General features: G+C 32.6%; 2 protein-coding genes, 1 long non-coding RNA gene and 1 pseudogene across 3 annotated transcripts; all 4 read right to left on the bottom strand.

Moving 5' to 3' along the window:
• Positions 1–313: 313 nt before the first annotated feature.
• On the bottom strand, positions 314–1,681 carry LOC107919564 (feruloyl CoA ortho-hydroxylase F6H1-3). The gene is made up of 2 exons (XM_016849005.2): positions 1,108–1,681; positions 314–1,001 (listed from the first exon to the last, which is right to left on the bottom strand). Exons 1-2 carry the CDS (start codon positions 1,611–1,613, stop codon positions 428–430), a joined length of 1,080 nt encoding a protein of 359 aa, XP_016704494.1. The 5' UTR covers positions 1,614–1,681; the 3' UTR covers positions 314–427.
• A 3,229-nt stretch (positions 1,682–4,910) lies between these two features.
• On the bottom strand, positions 4,911–6,283 carry LOC107919580 (feruloyl CoA ortho-hydroxylase F6H1-3-like; annotated as a pseudogene).
• A 2,084-nt stretch (positions 6,284–8,367) lies between these two features.
• LOC107919558 (feruloyl CoA ortho-hydroxylase F6H1-3) lies at positions 8,368–9,797 on the bottom strand. The gene is made up of 2 exons (XM_016848999.2): positions 9,223–9,797; positions 8,368–9,118 (listed from the first exon to the last, which is right to left on the bottom strand). Exons 1-2 carry the CDS (start codon positions 9,726–9,728, stop codon positions 8,545–8,547), a joined length of 1,080 nt encoding a protein of 359 aa, XP_016704488.2. The 5' UTR covers positions 9,729–9,797; the 3' UTR covers positions 8,368–8,544.
• An 8,461-nt stretch (positions 9,798–18,258) lies between these two features.
• Positions 18,259–19,778, bottom strand: LOC121225133 (uncharacterized). Its single transcript, XR_005923033.1, has 2 exons — positions 19,705–19,778; positions 18,259–19,606 (listed from the first exon to the last, which is right to left on the bottom strand). It is a non-coding gene; the product is annotated as an uncharacterized lncRNA (long non-coding RNA).
• Between the last annotated feature and the right edge of the window lie 57 nt (positions 19,779–19,835).

Below are 19,835 nucleotides of genomic sequence, written 5' to 3'. Positions count from 1 at the left end.
TTTTAGACTTTTCAAAATTTATTAAGTAAATATATGGTAAAATTATAATCTAACCCTTAAAAATGATAAAATTTTTATATAATTTTTTTTAATTATAATAATATATATTGATACCATAGTAAAATTTATCCAAACACAATAGTTACAAATACTAGCATTCTGAAATGATAAATTTTAATATACAAGCATTCCAAAAGTCTCCGAAATCTTAAGCTTTCTTATCCAGGCACACCATTTGGATAAAAATTAAATAAAAAGAAAGGTTAAGACATTTATTATTATTTCAAATAAATGAATGATTTTTTTATCTTATACAAGATACACATTTTCATAGACAACTGCCAATTCCATACATATTATTTATCTTAGCCATGTTTTATTACAAAATCAAGGGCTTCAGTAGATTAGATAAAGAAATAGAAGATGTTTATAATTCGGCAAATTCAACTGTTTTCTTCCCATCATGTGCTTTACGAAAGAAATGTTTGACGTAATCTGAATAAAGAACTTGTTTGTAAATTGGTTTCTCACCATTTGCGACCAGTTCAGGCAACGGTCCTATCATATCAGCAGGTCTTGGATTCACAAAAATAGGGACTGAAATTCTGTTCTTACTTCCATTAGCTACCACACGATGTTCAACACTCCTATACCTTCCATTGCTCATTATTTGTAGTGCATCTCCAACATTGATCACAAGAGAACCTTTAATTGGAGGAACATGAATCCAATCATCTCCCTCGTTTCCTCTTACGAAAAGTCCTCCAATTTCGTCTTGAAGAAGAATTGTAAGAGTTGAGACATCAGAGTGACGACCTACTCCGACAGTGAGTTCAGGGTTTGGACATTTAGGATAGTAGTTAAGGTTAGTCCTCATTGAACCCATCAATAGTGATTCTTTTGCCTCATCAATCTCATTGACATTTAGACCCTTCATTAGCACCTGTAATAGTTGTTTAATGACAACTTTAGACTTCTTCATGTAATCTAACACTTGCTCCCTAAAAAAGAATACCAAAAAGGTATTAATATATTTGTCAGCAAAAGGAGTGCAAGCCATGATGTTTAAGGGTTAAAGAAAATCTAATGATTAACTTTTTTTCCTACCTGCAAATAGAAGGCCATAGTGTAAAAGCTTCTTCTTCGGAGACATAAAACAAGCTGAGATAATCTTTCCACTCGAGAGCCTTTTCTGCTTGAGGAGTAAAACTTGTGCCAAACCTCACATTGTTTGAAGATGAATGTTCCTTGGAATACTTATTTTTAATCTCAGCTGGCGATCTAAAGAAGTTATAAGTAGCATATTTAACATTCTCCAACACTTCAACTGGCACATCATGATTAACAATTTGAAAGAAGCCCCATTCCGAAGCAGCATCACAAATTGATTTCACTACTTTGGGATCTTCCCAGTTTGACATATCAATGATAGGAATTGATCCTTGGGGTACGATATTGGTCATGCACATCCTCTCTTCCAAAGGTTGGATATATTGCTTAGGGAGGGCTTTAAGACCCAGTTCGGATAAGCCCTTCACTCCATTCCCTTGATTAATAACAAAGTCAATGAGAGCAGAAGAATCATTGAATGGAACGGCAAGTGTTGGAGCCATTGGTTTGTGTAAATTTGGAGTTAAAAGAGAGCAAGGTGCTGGTTGTGGAAGAGGATAAGAGTGTTACAAGAGAAGGCAACGGTGCAGCTTGATTTCAATGGAGTGCCTATTTATATAGAAAATTTTGAAGGTTGACATTGACTTCAGTGCCTTAGTCTTAATTTGAATGCGTGTGCATGGCAGGCTCACCAACCCAATTACACTGCATGCTGCACGCTGTTACCGTGCACCAACCTTGTTTGGCGCAAAGCCTAAAAGAAGTATGAAGCATTTGCACTACCTAGAGAAAGTTTAAAGCCTAAAATGGTTGGCTGAGGTTAGAAAGAACTCCACCATTGATATATTAAAGTCATAATATATATTAGGAATATATTATAGATCGGTGTAAAATTAATTTAAAGTGTAACTCGAAATTATATAATTTTAAATCATAATAAAAACATAATTTAAATATGGATATAGAGTGTAATTTCATCTTTTTATTTTTAATATTTAAAATTTAATAATAAAGATAAAATTTATTCTAATATTTTTATGCCAAAATATGATAATTTTTTTTCTTTTTGTGTTAAACAAAAGTAATTAATTTAAATCTAAAATAAGTAAATATAAAATTTAATATTTTTATTTATATTTATATAAATTCATTAAAAAATCTTTCAACTTAATAAAAAAACTAGAATAATTATTTTTATAAAATTAGATGAGAAAAATAAAAAGTTTTAGGTACAGCAGCCCAAGCCATGCTAACGTGTTTGGTGGTGGCTCTGTAAATGATTTTTGTTTTTCATTATTAGTTAGTAATAAAATGTGGATTTATGTTGAAATGAAATGAAGAGTAGGAAGAAAGCAGCCAAGGTCAGGCAAGGACATACACACACAGCATGAGAGGAACCACACAATTAATAATTGTTCATCTTAATTTGGCCAATTATCTTTCAACTAAAGTTTATTAATATTTCTTAATTCTCCATCTATACTGCATTAAAAAGAATATTCCTAAGCTTTCTTTTTAGAACATCTTTCCAACCTCCATTCCTTTGTTTGAGACATGTTAATTCTTCATATAATTATATTTTTAATCATTATTTTCTTTTTTAAATATTGAATGTCAGAAAGATCGATATTTTATTTCATAAAAGAATTTTAAAAATGAGTTTTAAAAAATATATATTTAAAGTACATCAGGAATCATTTTTTTAAAAAAAATTAATTTTCTTATACAATATTGGGGTGAAAATAAGGTGACAAGATTTGAACTCAGATGTCTAATAATGTATTTAATTAAACTAGTATCAGGAATTAATTAGGTAAAAATTAATATATCTTTTTTATTAAATAGTTACTAATATTATTATGATGACACTTTTATATAATCTTTAAATAAAAGAACTAAAATTAACATATCCTAGGATCAAACATATATTTAATAGATTTATAAATAAGTTCTTTACCATTATTGAATAATTTTTTTTTAAAAAAATCAAATGTTTTCTTTCACCCATTAATAGGTGTGAAATAATTTATTGTTAAGGCAGTTTTTGCTCGTATCTACTAGTGTTTGACGCTACTTAAACTCATAAACATTCCATATTTTGAAGAGATTAGATTAGATGGAGTAAAATTAGAATATTAATAATCTTTGATAATAAAAAACAAGTTGTAAAAAATATAAAAATTATTGCATTATATTGCAACAATTATTAAATGTTGCTTTTTAATGTATTAAGCAACATACAATACTTAATAGTAGCACACATTCCATTTATATAATTGCTTAAACTTGTATTGGTAACCAACATAAATAAAAGACCACTGCATATTTTGAAAGTCTAAAATAACAACATGAATTATTGTTGCATAAATTTTCATATTTAAGCAACATTTCACCTTTTTTGTAGCCATAGTTATTAATTACATGTAATATCATTATTTAGCAACATATATAATTTTTTTCGTATAAATGCTTTTACATATAACTTGATTTTTTTTTAAATTTTAAAATTCTCAAAAGAGATTTGGAGTAACTCAATTTCAACTAAAAAAAAAAGATGATTTTTCAAAATTCACATGGTACTAGAAATTTAAAAAAAAAAAACCTTACAATGTAATTTTTATTTAATTCCAATATTATTTTTATCCAACCCTTCTTGGCTAAATGAGAAAATTGCTCTTTAGACTCTCTCCAAATTAAAAGATTCAATTTAGGTTTTTCTAATCTTTGACTAAATGAAAAAGAGAGAGATGATTTTAACTCTTTTAAAAAATTAATAATTCAATTTAATCATTTTTACTCAACAAAGAATAAAAGCTTTGGTTTCGGCTCATCGGGATAGAGATAGGGAAAAAAGGGATTTTCATCGTTTCAGGATCACTCGAATAAATGCAATAATTCGCGGAGTGGGGGTATCCAATAATTATAGTAGATTAATAGACAATCTGTGCAAGAAATAATTGTTTCTGAATTGTAAAATACTTGTAGAAATATCTATTCCAAATAGGAATTGTCTTTATCTAATTTCTAACGAGATTTAAAAAATAAGATTGAAAAGAATCCAGCGAAAAGTTTTAAATGAATGGGTTTCTGTCAAGAATGAACTCAAGGAAGGTAGAGTAGAAATTAATATGATAAAAAAAATTTATTTTGATAAGGCCATCAAAACAAGATGAACAAATACACTCAATAAAATAACTTTTTATCTTCCTCAACCGATACTATTCTTTTATTTAGTTTCTCAAAAAAGATTATGATTTTATCTTGCCCCAAACAAAAATTTATGACTTCGTCCCTAATTTTTATATTTTATATTATTAAATATAATTATATATTTTAAAAATCTAATGTTATTTATATTGCATATTTTTATATTATTCATATTAATATCATTATTCTTCTTTTATATTTTTTTTTATCTTTGAAATCTTAGTAACTTAAACTATTCTAAAAAAAATCCAAATAAAATAATTACAAATACTAACATTTTGAAATGATAAGTTTTAAAATACAAGTCTTTTAAAAGTCTCCAAAATTTGCAAAGTGCAGAAGGATATGAGTTCGAGTGTGCTTATCCTCCTTTTTTTTTAAACTATAAAAATATATATTGATACCATAGTAAAATTTATACAAATATAATAGTTACAAATACTAGCATTTTGAAATGATGAATTTTAATATACAAGCATTCTAAAAGTCTCCGAAACCTTAAACTTTCTTATCCAGCACACCATTTGGATAGAAATTGAATAAAAAGAAAGATTAAGACATTTTTTATTATTTCAAAATCAATGAATGATTTTTTTATCTTATACTAATACACATTTTCTTAGACAACGGCCAGTTCCATACATATTATTTATCTTAGTCATTTTTCATTACAAAATCAAGAGCTTCACTAGATTAGATAAAAGAAATAGGAGATGTTTATAATTCAGCAAATTCAACTGTTTTCTTCCCGTCATGTGCTTTACGAAAGAAATGTTTGACGTAATCTGAATAAAGAACTTGTTTGTAAATTGGTTTCTCACCATTTGCGACCAGTTCAGGCAATGGTCCTATCATATCAACAGGTCTTGGATTCACAAAAATAGGGACTGAAATTCTATTCTTACTTCCATTTGCGACCACACGATGTTCAGCACTCCTATACCTTCCATTGCTCATTATTTGTAGTGCATCTCCAACATTGATCACAAGAGAACCTTTAATTGGAGGAACATGAATCCAATCATCTCCCTTGTTTCCTCTTACGAAAAGTCCCCCAATTTCATCTTGAAGAAGAATTGTAAGAGTTGAGACATCAGAGTGACGACCTACTCCGACAGTGAGTTCAGGGTTTGGACATTTAGGATAGTAGTTAAGGTTAGTCCTCATTGAACCCATCAATAGTGATTCTTTTGCCTCATCAATCTCATTGACATTTAGACCCTTCATTAGCACCTGTAATAGTTGTTTAATGACAACTTTAGACTTCTTCATGTAATCTAACACTTGCTCCCTAAAAAAGAATACAAAAAAGGTATTAATATATTTGTCAGCAAAAGGAGTGCAAGCCATGATGTTTAAGGGTTAAAGAAAATCTAATGATTAACTTTTTTTCATACCTGCAAATAGAATGCCATAGTGCAGAAGCTTCTTCTTCAGAGACATAAAACAAGCTGAGATAATCTTTCCACTCGAGAGCCTTTTCTGCTTGAGGGGTAAAACTTGTACCAAACCTCATTGTTTGAAGATGAATGTTCCTTGGAATACTTATTTTTAACCTCAGCTGGCAATCTAAAGAAGTTATAAGTAGCATATTTAACATTCTCCAACACTTCAACAGGCACATCATGATTAACAATTTGGAAGAAGCCCCATTCCGACGCAACATCACAAATTGATTTCGCTAAGTTGGGATCTTCCCAGTTTGACATATCAATGATGGGAATTGACCCTTGGGGTACAATATTGGTCATGCACACCCTCTCTTCCAAAGGTTGGACATACTGCTTAGGGAGGGCTTTAAGACCCGGTTCGGACAAACCCTTCACTCCATTCCCTTGGTTAATAACAAAGTCAATGAGAGCAGAAGAATCATTGAATGGATCAGCAAGTGTTGGAGCCATTGGTTTGTGTAAATTTGAGTTAAAAGATAGCGAAGTGGTGTTTGTGGAAGAGGATAAGAGTGATACACGAGAGGGCAATGGTGCAGCTTGGTTTCAGTGGAGTGCCCATTTATATAGAAAGTTTTCAAGGTTGACATTGGCTTTAGTGCCTTAGTCTTAATTTGAATGCGTGTGCAAGGCAGGCTCACCAACCCATGTACACTGCACGCTGTTACCGTGCACCAACCTTGTTTGGCGAAAAGCCTTAAAGAAATATGAAATATTTGCACTACCTTAAGAAAGTTCAAGTCTAAAATGGCTGACTAAGGTTGGAAGTCCTCCACAGAATGTAAAAACTCGTATGCATATATACATATATTTATTATATATTTGTACTATTGTCAAATTGATTAAAGTTTTACAAGGTTTTATAAGTTTTATATGATATATATTTATTTATTCCAAATGTTTCATCTCACTGTACATATTAAATTTCGAGTAAAGTATAAAAAAAAAACTGTTTATTCAATATAAAGAAGTTTAATAAGCCAAGATATTAAAAGAAATATATTCTTAATCGATATAGTCATATAAATATAAAATTGATTGAAAAAAGATGACAATAATAGGGTTTAATCTTGGTTTTTTTTGGAATACCAATAAAGATTTAACTGTACTGCTTATAAATTTAATTAACTAATTATTAATGAGATATGTTTTTGAATTTAAATGCAACGATAAAAATAAAATTAAAATAAAAAAATTATTACTAAGGACATTAAATATTAAAATGTGTATTTAAAATAAAATATCAAAATCTTTTATAAATTATATTTAAATTAAATAATAAAATATATCTGGCCAAAAAAATATAAATATAAATTATATTTATCCTAGATTATAAATAAAATTTAAAAAAATTATATTTATTAAAAATAAATTATAAAAATATTTATTATATAATAATTTATTAAGATTATGTTATTGAATAAAAGAAATATGCATTGAAAACTCTCTATCACTCTATTTAAACCTAAAACAAGTATAATGTAGCTTATTAAAATGCAATTAATGCAAATATCTAATTTTTGAAAAGTAGTTTCCGAATATGTGTTGAATAAAGAGTATATTGGTGAAAGTTTTATCGATATCAACTCCCTTGCAGATCAAATCTTTTATATAATGAAACTTTTGACCTTTTTAAAAGTCTTTGCTTAACTTAGATACTTGCTAATAGTCTTTAAAGATATGCATGTGAAAGCTCTAATAATTTTGGTCAAGATATGCTAACAAAATAAAGTAAGTTATAATGACTTGTCATATGTTGCTTGAGTTGCATCTACCTTTTATAGCTAGCATTAACAATCTTTCTTATTAACATTTTTGAATAAAAACATAACAATACATCAAGTAAAGTAATTTAGTCAATATAATCTTGATACTTCCTTTTAATCCAATTATTCAACTAAAAATTAAGGTCATAGAATTAATTAGGAATGTCATAACAGAAATACATGAGACCATTCCCCAAAACATGAAGGGATCATCCAAAGTACACAAAAATTAAAGAAGAAAAACAGAACTTCAAAAAACTTCGGTAGAAAGAACTCCCAAAAATGAACTCACTTCCTACTATCTACCGTCATATGGGATCTTTTTAGGAAACTGATTTAATTTTTTTAAATGACATTTTCTATTTTTTGTTATGATGAAGCTATTCTTAAAACACTAAATTATCATTTTCAAATTTAATTTTTCACAAAACAAAAATATTTCATTTAATTTTCTTAGGTTGGATTGATTAGACCTAGTGTAGCTAGATGTTTGCAAAAGAAAAATGAACTATGAAGGTATTGGAAGTTGTACTCTAAGAGCAGGGGCGAAGGTGTGTTGGTTCTCTTAAAATGGAACTTTCAAGTTTTAGATTTTTCAAAGTTTATTAAGTAAATATAGAGTAAAATTATAATTTGAACTTTAAAAATGATAAAATTTTTGTTAAGTTTTTTTAAAACTATAAAAATATATATTGATACCATAGTAAAATTTATACAAATATAATAGTTACAAATACTAGCATTTTGAAATGATGAATTTTAATATACAAGCATTCTAAAAGTCTCTGAAATCTTAAACTTTCTTATCCAGGCACACCATTTGGATAGAAATTGAATAAAAAGAAAGATTAAGACATTTTTTATTATTTCAAAATCAATGAATGATTCTTTTATCTTATACAAATACACATTTTCTTAGACAACGGCCAGTTCCATACATATTATTTATCTTAGCCATTTTTCATTACAAAATCAAGAGCTTCACTAGATTAGATAAAAGAAATAGGAGATGTTTATAATTCAGCAAATTCAACTGTTTTCTTCCCGTCATGTGCTTTACGAAAGAAATGTTTGACGTAATCTGAATAAAGAACTTGTTTGTAAATTGGTTTCTCACCATTTGCGACCAGTTCAGGCAATGGTCCTATCATATCAATAGGTCTTGGATTCACAAAAATAGGGACTGAAATTCTGTTCTTATTTCCATTAGCGACCACACGATGTTCAACACTCCTATACCTTCCATTGCTCATTATTTGTAGTGCATCTCCAACATTGATCACAAGAGAACCTTTAATTGGAGGAACATGAATCCAATCATCTCCCTCGTTTCCTCTAACGAAAAGTCCCCCAATTTCGTCTTGAAGAAGAATTGTAAGAGTTGAGACATCAGAGTGACGACCTACTCCGACAGTGAGTTCAGGGTTTGGACATTTAGGATAGTAGTTAAGGTTAGTCCTCATTGAACCCATCAATAATGATTCTTTTGCCTCATCAATCTCATTGACATATAGACCCTTCATTAGCACTTGTAATAGTTGTTTAATGACAACTTCAGACTTCTTCATGTAATCTAACACTTGCTCCCTAAAAAAACCGAAAAGATATATTAATATATTTGTCAGCAAAAGGAGTGCAAGCCATGATGTTTAAGGATTAAAGAAAATCTAATGATTAACTTTTTTTCCTACCTGCAAATAGAAGGCCATAGTGCAGAAGCTTCTTCTTCGGAGACATAAAACAAGCTGAGATAATCTTTCCACTCGAGAGCCTTTTCTGCTTGAGGAGTAAAACTTGTGCCAAACCTCACATTGTTTGAAGATGAATGTTCCTTGGAATACTTATTTTTAACCTCAGCTGGCAATCTAAAGAAGTTATAAGTAGCACCTTTAACATTCTCCAACACTTCAACAGGCACATCATGATTAACAATTTGGAAGAAGCCCCATTCCGAAGCAGCATCACAAATTGATTTCGCTACTTTAGGATCTTCCCAGTTTGACATATCAATGATAGGAATTGATCCTTGGGGTATGATATTGATCATGCACATCCTCTCTTCAAAAGGTTGGATATATTGCTTAGGAAGGGCTTTAAGACCCAGTTCAGACAAACCCTTCACTCCATTCCCTTGGTTAATAACAAAGTCAATGAGAGCAGAAGAATCATTGAATGGATCAGCAAGTGTTGGAGCCATTGGTTTGTATAAATTTGGAGTTAAAAGAGAGCGGGGTGCTGGTTGTGGAAGAGGGTAAGAGTGATACAAGAGAAGGGAACGGTGCGTCTTGGTTTCAGTGGAGTGCCTATTTATATAGAAAATTTTCAAGGCTGACATTGACTTTAGTGCCTTAGTCTTAATTTGAATGCGTCTGTATGGCAGGCTCACCAACCCAAGTACACTGCACGCTGTTACCGTGCACCAACCTTGTTTGGCGCAAAGCCTAAAAGAAATATGAAATATTTGCACTACCTTAAGAAAGTTCAAGTCTAAAATGGTTAGCTGAGGTAAGAAGTCCTCCACAGAATGTATAAACTCTTATGTATATATGCATATATTTATTATATATTTGTATTATTGTAAAATTGATTGAAGTTTTACAAGGTTTTATAAGTTTTATATGATATATATTTATTTATTCCAAACAGGGGCAGAGCCAGGAGGGAGGGACCCGGTCCCCCTAAAATAGAAATTTTTTTATTTAGTCTTTTTACAATTTATAAAATTTTAAATTAGTAATGGTAAAATTACACTTTGGCCATCAAAATGATAAAAATTTGATTTAATCTCTTAAAAGTTATAAAGATAATGACTATTAAAATGATAAAATTATATTTTTATTGTCGTAAAAATATATAATCTACTTTCGAACCCTAAAGAAATTTCTAACTTCGTCGTGATTCCAATATTGCATCTCTCTTTTTATTTAGGTTGTATATATTAAATTTTGAGTCAATTAAAAAAACGAACTGTTTATTTAATTTAGAAAAGTTTAATATTCCAAAATATTAAGAGAGATATTCTTCATGGATATAGTCGTATAAATATCAATTTTTTTTAGAAAAAAGATGACAATAACAAGCTTTAATCTTGGTTTTTTTAATGCCAACAAAGATTTAATTACTTCTTACAAGTCTAATTATTTTACTAAATTAATTCAATATATAATATTTATTGTATGGTATAATATTACATATTCAACCAAACAAAGGAAGTGAGATTAAACCTTAAAAGGGTGGAATCAGAGAGTGAGTTTTCACTTGAGATTAAACCTTAAAAGGTTGGAAACAGAGAATGAGTTTTCACTTCGTTAATTGAGGACTGATTCAAAATTTTTTATTAATTATGAAAATGATTCATTTGTAAAATCATGTAAAAAATAACCCGCTTGTTACAGTAATTTTGGTGCCGCTATTATTATTGGCGGCATTAGTAAAAATATGTGTACATGCCATATTAAAATACTCGTATTCTAAAAAAAATTTATATTTTAATAAGTGTTTCCGTTGTCATTGGCGGCATCGACGTTTTTATTGAAAAAAATTTTGGGTCAGATTTTTTTTTTGGTGTTGTCCTTGGCAGCATCGGTGTCAGTGGGTGGGTTAGAAATTTGAATTTTTTTTTGTCGGCCTTGACATTGGTAGTGCAGTAAATCATTGAGTGAAGAAGCATGAGGATAAAGAAAAAAATTTGATATATACCTGGTTAAAAACAAAAGCTTCAATGATGAGAAAGATGAATCTAGAGTGAGAGAAAGATAGAGGAGAAAGAAATGATTGTTTTGGTGGTTAATCCAATAGTGAGAAAAAGTAAAAAGTTATGGGGGAGATTGAAGAAAAGTTAAAATAATAAAGAAAATGGTTAGTTAGCTGGATTAAATAGCATTTACCAACCTATTTTTTTTTCTTTCCAAAAATAATGGGTTAATTAATGGGTTAAGAACACATTAAATACAAAAGATATTTTTTTATGGAAAATAGATGAATTTTATTCATTAAATAAACGGTTAAGTATGCAAACACAATAAATGATAATAAAACCAAGAAAGCAAAAAAGGTGCTTGGGGAAATAAAATGTTCCCTCAAGAACTAATGAAAATACTCTTTAATGATTTTCTATTTGCTTTATTGTTTTTGTCTGTCAGGGGAGAAGAAAGCTTTTGATAAGTTTTTGTCTTGTTTTAATTTTCAGTGTTTTGACTGTTCATTGCTTTTGTAATTTTTAATGCTCTTTTTCTCTTTTAATGGAAGTCATTCATTATCATTCCAAAAAATTTTGGGTCAATTTTTTTAAAAATTCTGCTAGTTGATTGTGAATAGTGAGCAATATTATATTGAGCAAGACCTCAATATATATACAAGTAATGTACCAGGAGTTTTACTGTAAAGGAATCATATTGTAACAAACAAATGGTGAATGGTGAATCAGTTGAGAATTGAGCTAAGCTTGGCCATTCTGTTTTTTATTCATTTCTTCTGGTACTCCCTCTACAATTCCTTGCTTAAATTCTTCAAGTGCAATAACATTCAGTTGATTTTGAAATCTGGAAAACACACTTGCTGTTAGTGGCTTTGTTAAAACGTCTGCTACTTGATCATGCCCTGGAACATAGTTCACTTGAAGTTTGCCATTTAACACATTGTCATGCACAAAATGCACATTGAGCTCAACATGTTTGACACCTGCATGTAAGACTGGGTTTGCTGCCAAGGCTACAAAGCAGGAATTATCATACCACACTACTAGAGCCTGTTGTAAAGAAATCCCTATCTCACTGAGAAGAGACTGAAACCAAGTTATCTCTACAGTAGCATTTGCAAGGCTTTTATATTCAGCCTCAGATGTGGACCTGGACACAACCCCTTGTTTCTTAGACAACCATCCAATCAAGTTGTCACCAAGATAGATGCAAAAACTAGTTGTTGACTTGCAGTCTTCAAGTGAGCTTGCCCAGTCAGCATCAGAGAACCTTGTCGGATGGATTGCTAAGGGTTGGAAAACCAGACCATGATCTAACGTGCCTCGAACGTACCTTAAGATTCTTTTTACTGCAATCCAACGCACATCATATGGCAACTGCATATACTGTGAGACTTTATTCACTGCAAATGTAATGTCAGGTTGAGTTAAACAGAGGTATTGAAGGCCCCTTACAATCTGCCTATATTTGGTCCCATCTTGGAAGTGTGAACCAACAAGAGAGGACAACGTTGGTGAGCTGACCATAGGCGTAGCAACAGATTTGGCATTCCACATGTCTGCTTTCTAAAAGAGCTCTTTTGCATACTTTATTTGTGATACATGCATTGTATTACCACAGTGAGCTACCTCAAGTCCAAGAAAGAAATTAAGCTCTCCTAAATCCTTCAGAGAAAATTGACTATTGAAAGATTGAATAACTGATTCAATCGAAGAATTAGAGTCACTAGTAACTATGATATCATCGGCATAAACAAGAAGAAACACATTACTACTAATAGGGTACTTCTTGAAGAACAATGAATAACCAACCTTGAAAGACTGAAATTGCAGGTCCTGAACTAATAAACCATGAAGTTTTTAAACCAAGCTCTAGGAGCCTGTTTAAGCTCATATAAAGCCTTGTCAAGTTTACAAGCTAGTAGATTTCCATGAGCATCGACAACCTCGAACCCTAGTGGTTGTCTCATGTACACCTCCTCAGCCAAACTCCCATTCAAGAATCCATTGTTGACATCCGCTTGTCTTAACTTCCACCTGTTAGAAACAGCCAAAGCAAGCATGTGCGCACTATGTTAGCTTTAATAACAGGACTAAATGTTTCATGATAATCCATACCGCAACTTTAGAGAAACCTTGTGCTACGAGTCATGCCTTGTTTCGAACAATTAAGCCGTCAGGATTCTTTTTTATTTTTGGGCAACCACTTACACCCAATAAAGGGGGGCGATTTAGAGGAGGGAGAACCAAATCCCAGGTGCCATTAGTAATCAGAGCCTGTAACTCATCAAGAACAACATCTTTTCATGATAGGATAGACATGGCTTCATGAATGTTGGAGGGTTCCATTGTACTAACAGTTGCAACATATGCTTTAGGTTTGAAAAGCCATCTTTACTCCTTGTAACCATAGAATGGATGTTGCCAAGAGGAGGTGGATTAGGATCATATTGTGTAGCACTTGTTAAAGAATCAAGAGACAACGGGTTGTTAACAGAATCAGATGAGACTAATGGAAGCAAAGTATGGGAGCTCTCATGAGAAGTAGCAGTGGGGAGAAGCAATGGAGACTCAGATAGAATAGAAGAGACCACAACATGTGGTGGTGCAAGGATAAGTGGTAGTGTACACATAGAATCATTGGCGGTGGAGTTATTGACTGGAGAGGCTGTAGATAAATCAGAACGATCAACATGAGGAAAAACACCCTCATCAAACTATACATGTCACGAAATGTGGATCTTGCCATGTTTGTCGACACACTTGTACCCTTTATAACCTAGAGCATACCCCAAGAATGTGCACAGAGTGTATCGAAACTGGAGCTTGTATCTGTTATACGGTCTTAGATGAGGGTAGTAAAGACAGCTAAGCACTTTGAGGAATTTGTAATCAGGTTGTTGGTTAAACAACTTCTATGCAGGGGATACACTATGGAGTGCTTTTGTAGGCAGTAAATTCATTAAATAAATAGCAGAATTGAAAGCGTCAACCTAATATGATAGAGGTAATAATGCTTGAGCAAGAAGGGCTAAGCCAGTTTCAACTACCTGTCGATGGCATCTTTCAACCTGTCCATTCTGTTCAGATGTATGTGGGCAAGAAACACGATGTTGAATGCCAAAATGTTGGGGAGGAATGTCAAAACTATAAAATTCCCCACTTCCATCATTGTTTGATCTTAGTTCCTAAATGCAACTAAACATTCTGTTTAAAAAGTAAAAAATGATTGTAAGGTATTTGACTTGTTCCGAAGAAAGTATATCCATGTATGTCGAGAGAAACAATCCACAAATGAAATATAATATTTATAACCGTTAGAATAATGAGCAGGGCCTCATAGATCCATAACAACCAGTTCAAGTGGTTTAGTATTGACAGATGTGGAAGACTTAAATGGCAATTTGTGACTCTTGCCAAGTGCACACGCGTTACAAGGAAATTTGATTCATGGAACAATGATATTACATGATTGTAACACATTAGCTAAAACTTCAGTGGAAGGATGACCCAGACGTTGATGCGACCGAGTGAGTTGAATTGTGCTTTCGAGAGCCATAGACTTGCTAGTAGACGCGTCATGGACAGAGAAACTAGATATAGTGTTATTGAAAGCAGCAAATTGTTTTGTGGAAGGTGTAGGTAGCAGCTGATATAACCCATTTGACATAGTAACATGAGGGATGAAATTGTGAGTCACTAGATCCTTAACATAGTAACATGAGGGATGAAATTCAAAGAACACGTTGTTATCTTTTGTAAACTTAGAATCTGACAAAAGATTTTTGTGTATTACAGGAACATATAGCAAATCGGTGAGAGGCATGTGAACGGAACCAAAAGAAATATACAACTCACTAATATGAAAAATAGAAGCAGAATTACCATTCCCCACAATCATTTTACTTGAGCCAATGTAAGGGTTACAACTGGAAAACTTGAACGGATCCTTAGTCATATGAGCTGCGGCGCCACCATTAGGATACCAAGTTGCACCAGTGACAATGCTTGTGGTAGTAGGCTTGGAAGTAGTGGATGAAGAATCACCTACACATGAGTAAACAGTAGAGTGGAAAGAGGGCTTGTAAGAATTAGTATGAACAAAATGGGCTTAAGGATGACAATGCCCAATAAAACCATTATCTATGAAGCACATGTGGGCTGAACAAGGGCCGAAACTTGTGCGAGTGATAGGACTAGAAGAAATTGATCCCATATAGCCAGATCCAAAGTGTAAAACAGCACCAACAGAATCTTCATAGGAATTGTCATAGCGATAAAAGCACTGACAAGCCATATGGCCAATTTTGCCATAGATTTGGCATTGTGGTCGAGACGTACCACCTGAACGATCATGGCCATGACCTTGACCGCGACCACGAGCAAACCTAGAAACTTGATTGGAACGGAAAGACTGTGATAGAGGTTGACTATTATAGGCAGGAAGCAATGAAGTGTCTTTCTTAGTTACAACAAGATTTACAGTAACAGGAACCTGAGAGAAATGAGCCTGGTGTCAAGCCTCGGCATCCAATAAGGCTGTTGTAATCCCTTGTAAATTAAAAGGCATTTGACGTGTGGTGATAATGGACACAACGTGATCGAACTCAAGTGAAAGGCCGTTTATTGGAAATTGGCCAACCATGCTGCTGTTACATTTTGTGGTTGAAGTGCATGCAGCTTGATGACATGCTGCAGCACATATGCTTGCTGTAACAGCAAGGTTTCTCTTTAGTTTCATTCTAATTAATCTAGTTTAAAATGGACAAGTTGATGACAACTTGATGCATTAGGTGTTGAATGACTAGTTTAGGTGGCTTGTTTATGTGTACAAGCAATGTTTTAATAGTCCCAATGCTGATTAGTGGGGTTAGTTGACTATTTGGTGATGTATTTGACTATAAATGTATGTTTTTTCTAGTTGAATGAATGAGCTGAATGAGCTATCAGCCATTAGCTCCCTTGCTGCACATTTGTGAGCAAGTAAAAATGCTTCTTGCACCTTGCTTCATGTTCTGTGCTCTTGTTCTCTCTTTTGTTGCTGCCTCTTGCTCCAACAATTGGTATCATGAGCCTATGTCTTACGGGACCATTGATTTTGCTTCCCCTGCTTGTTGAAAAGAAAGAAGCTGTCAAAGCACAAGCAAGTCATTAAGGACTGCTTGTAGAGAAGATAATATCGGCTCAAACTTATAAGATCCCCAAACTAGCTTGAATAAGCTGGAGGAGTTTAAAGGAAAGGTGTGAGCTTTCCAAATGTGCAAGCTTAGCAAGATGTCAAAGCTGCAAGCTTAGCAAAGTGCGAGCCTGATGAAGACACCTGTTGAAGACAATATGCAAAGATGTGAGTCTGTCAAAGGTGTGAGCTCAGCAACATGTGGAAGCTCAATGCGTGTTGTATAGTTGCAAGCCTCTTGAAGACAGTAAGCAAAGTGTGAGCCTGTCGAATTGCAAGCCAAAATGGCAGAATGAAGGCAAGCAACTATACTCACGAACTGTTTGTGCAAGAAGAAAATGAATTGGTCAGCTTGAATCAAAGCATCTAAGAGCTGCCAAGTTCAAAAAACTTGATGAATGACTGGTATTTGCAGCATGGAGTCCAAGGAGGAGTATTGGAAATTGGCCAACCATGCTGCTGTTACATTTTGTGGTTGAAGTGCATGCAGCTTGATGACATGCTGCAGCACATATGCTTGCTGTAACAGCAAGGTTTCTCTTTAGTTTCATTCTAATTAATCTAGTTTAAAATGGACAAGTTGATGACAACTTGATGCATTAGGTGTTGAATGACTAGTTTAGGTGGCTTGTTTATGTGTACAAGCAATGTTTTAATAGTCCCAATGCTGATTAGTGGGGTTAGTTGACTATTTGGTGATGTATTTGACTATAAATGTATGTTTTTTCTAGTTGAATGAATGAGCTGAATGAGCTATCAGCCATTAGCTCCCTTGCTGCACATTTGTGAGCAAGTAAAAATGCTTCTTGCACCTTGCTTCATGTTCTGTGCTCTTGTTCTCTCTTTTGTTGCTGCCTCTTGCTCCAACACCGTTAATAATCGCTGACTGATGTTCTTCAAGATACACATAGTGGTCGCAGCTTGCTAGAGAATCGTAGAGATGTTTGATGCCTGCTAGATATGCTGACATAGAGAAGTCATTTTTCTTAAAATTGTGAAGCAGAGATCAATACCTCATTGCCTTGGTAGTGGACTGTGCACCAAAGATTCAATTCAATGCCTACCAGAGCTCAAATGCAGAAGAAGAAGAACCAATAAGTTGATTAAGCAAAGAAACATTAATAGTAGAAAGAAGCCATGTCGAGAGAGCAGAATCTTGTTGCTCATAGTGAATAAATGTCGGATTCTCCGCAGCTATATTGTCATCGCCAAGATTCTCCTAAGGTGGTACAACAATTGAGCCATCGATGTATGATTAAAGACGATGGGTCTTGATGATAAGTAGCACATGCTAATTCCAAGCAAGAAAAGTACTATCATCTATAAGAGTCGCCACCTTTTGGGTAGCAAAGGTAACCGAATTAAAGGACTTCCCAGGTGTCGGATCTGTAGATCCAATCTCCATGATCGGAAGCGAAAAAAAATCTGCTACTCTAATACCATACCAGAAAATATATATAAAAGGGAAAATATTGTCATTGTCATATCTGTTAAGGAGCATAGGACCTCAGTATATATACAAGTAATGTCCCAGATTTTTTACTGTAAAGTAACAAACAAATGGTGAATGGTGAATCAGTTGAGAATTGAGCTGAGCTGACCATTCTGTTCGTTATTCATCTCCTCTAATAATAACTTACAAATTTCAAGTGAAGCTTGATGATTTTGGTTGTCAGATGCAAGTGTTTGTGGGATGGATACATCTTTGTTAGAACGAGAAATTAAGATTACAATTGAAGTGAAGTTCGTTGACATCTCAATATAGACCTAATACTTTATTATGGCTTGGGAATATTCTCTTATTTATTGAAATTATTTTAAAAATGATTCTCTTATTTAATACTAAATAAATGCTTGAACAATACGTGCAATCAAATTCACCTATAAAAGATGCCATTAATTACAATGAAAACTAAAAGGAAATTTATATAACAACATAACACATCTTGAATTTAGGCGTATGCCAAAGCAAATTTCAATGGGAATCTTTGGTTTGGAGTTTGATTGTTGCACTGCCGTATGCCATCTCTGCTTCCTTTTCTTCAGCTTTACAAGATTTTCAAGATTGGGAGAAAATGTGAAAGAGGATGGTAATATATGAATTTGTTGAATTTTTTTTTCCAAATTTTTATTTAGATGCAATTGGTTTAATTAACAACTATCAAATAAGAAATTCAGATGCAATTGGATTAATTAACAATTATAAAATAAGAAATAGCACCTAAGTTTAATTATGTTGTTCAAAAACTTCTTACATCTATAGGACTTGTTGAGAGAGTAATCCATTAAAAAAGTGCAGTATGTGATTTAGGTTGCAACATCACTCCTATACTCCTATATAAACCATGCTTTTACCAAGTCTTTTCCCTAAAAACTTAGTTGTAAATTGATGAACAAAATAGTTTACTCGCACAAATATGCATTGAAAATAAGTTCCTCCACGAACAAGTGTTCTCTGTTACTCTACTTAAACCTAAAATAAGCAGCCTTTTAAATAAGTATAACGTAACTTGTTAAGATGCAATCTATGCGAATATCTAACTCTTGAAAAGTAGTTTTCAAATATGTCTTCGAAAAAGACGATATTAGTAAAGGTCTTCTCAATATCAATTTCCCTGCAAATCGAATCTTTTATATAAGGAAACTTTTGATTATATCAAGTCTTTTAAAAAAGTTTTTTGCTTAACTTGATTCTTGCATGACTAGTCTTTGGTAAGAGTTGCTAATAGTTTTTAAAGATATGCGTTCCAAAGTTCTAACAATTTTAGTCAAAATATGTCAACTAAATAAGATAAGATATAATGACTCATTGAGTTGCAATGACATTGCATCAAACCTTTATAGCAAGCACTAACAAACTTTCTTATTAACATTTTTGAAAAGAAAAAAACATAAGAAGACATCAAGTAAAATAATTTAATCAATATAATCTCGACACTCCCTTTCAATCCAACTATTCAACTAAGAATTAAAATAATAGAATTAATTGTTAATGTAAGGTAAGACAAGCATCAATAACCAAAATGTTGAGTAATAAGTGAAAGAGAAATCCTTAAGGCACACATTAGAAACAAGATGACACCTTTAAAGCATAGTCACCAAGTGTTACTTGAAATTCAAAAACTCCCATATAGCTGAAGTCAACCCCTTGATCAACAATTCAAAGCACCAGAAAAAGGCGACGATGATCTGTGAAATATACCTACAAAATGAATCCATGATTAACAAAACCAAAAGAATTATATGTATACATGAAGATGAGAATAACAACAACTGTTAGGTTCAGCAGCTTATACTTACTTGATATGATATACTTTGGCTTCAGTAGTCTTACTGCCTCTGGTGCAGAGGTGCTCATGGGCCGGGCCAGGTTTGGGCCGAGCCGGGCTTATGAATTTTTTCTCGGGTCGGGCCTAGGCAAAATTTTAGAC

Source organism: Gossypium hirsutum, chromosome D13 (genome assembly GCF_007990345.1).
Source record: "Gossypium hirsutum isolate 1008001.06 chromosome D13, Gossypium_hirsutum_v2.1, whole genome shotgun sequence".
In the NCBI taxonomy this organism is placed as follows: Eukaryota; Viridiplantae; Streptophyta; class Magnoliopsida; order Malvales; family Malvaceae; genus Gossypium; species Gossypium hirsutum.
Note: the sequence above shows the minus strand (reverse complement) of the source record. Positions and strands in the feature narration are given on the sequence as shown.

Excerpts from the sequence above, each read along its gene's own strand:
- LOC107919564 (XM_016849005.2), bottom strand. The coding sequence starts at position 1,613 with ATGGCTCCAACACTTGCCGTTCCATTCAATGATTCTTCTGCTCTCATT. Across the intron at positions 1,002-1,107 it reads CTATGGCCTTCTATTTGCAG|GGAGCAAGTGTTAGATTACA; the intron begins GTAGGAAAAAAA and ends ATTCTTTTTTAG.
- LOC107919558 (XM_016848999.2), bottom strand. The coding sequence starts at position 9,728 with ATGGCTCCAACACTTGCTGATCCATTCAATGATTCTTCTGCTCTCATT. Across the intron at positions 9,119-9,222 it reads CTATGGCCTTCTATTTGCAG|GGAGCAAGTGTTAGATTACA; the intron begins GTAGGAAAAAAA and ends CGGTTTTTTTAG.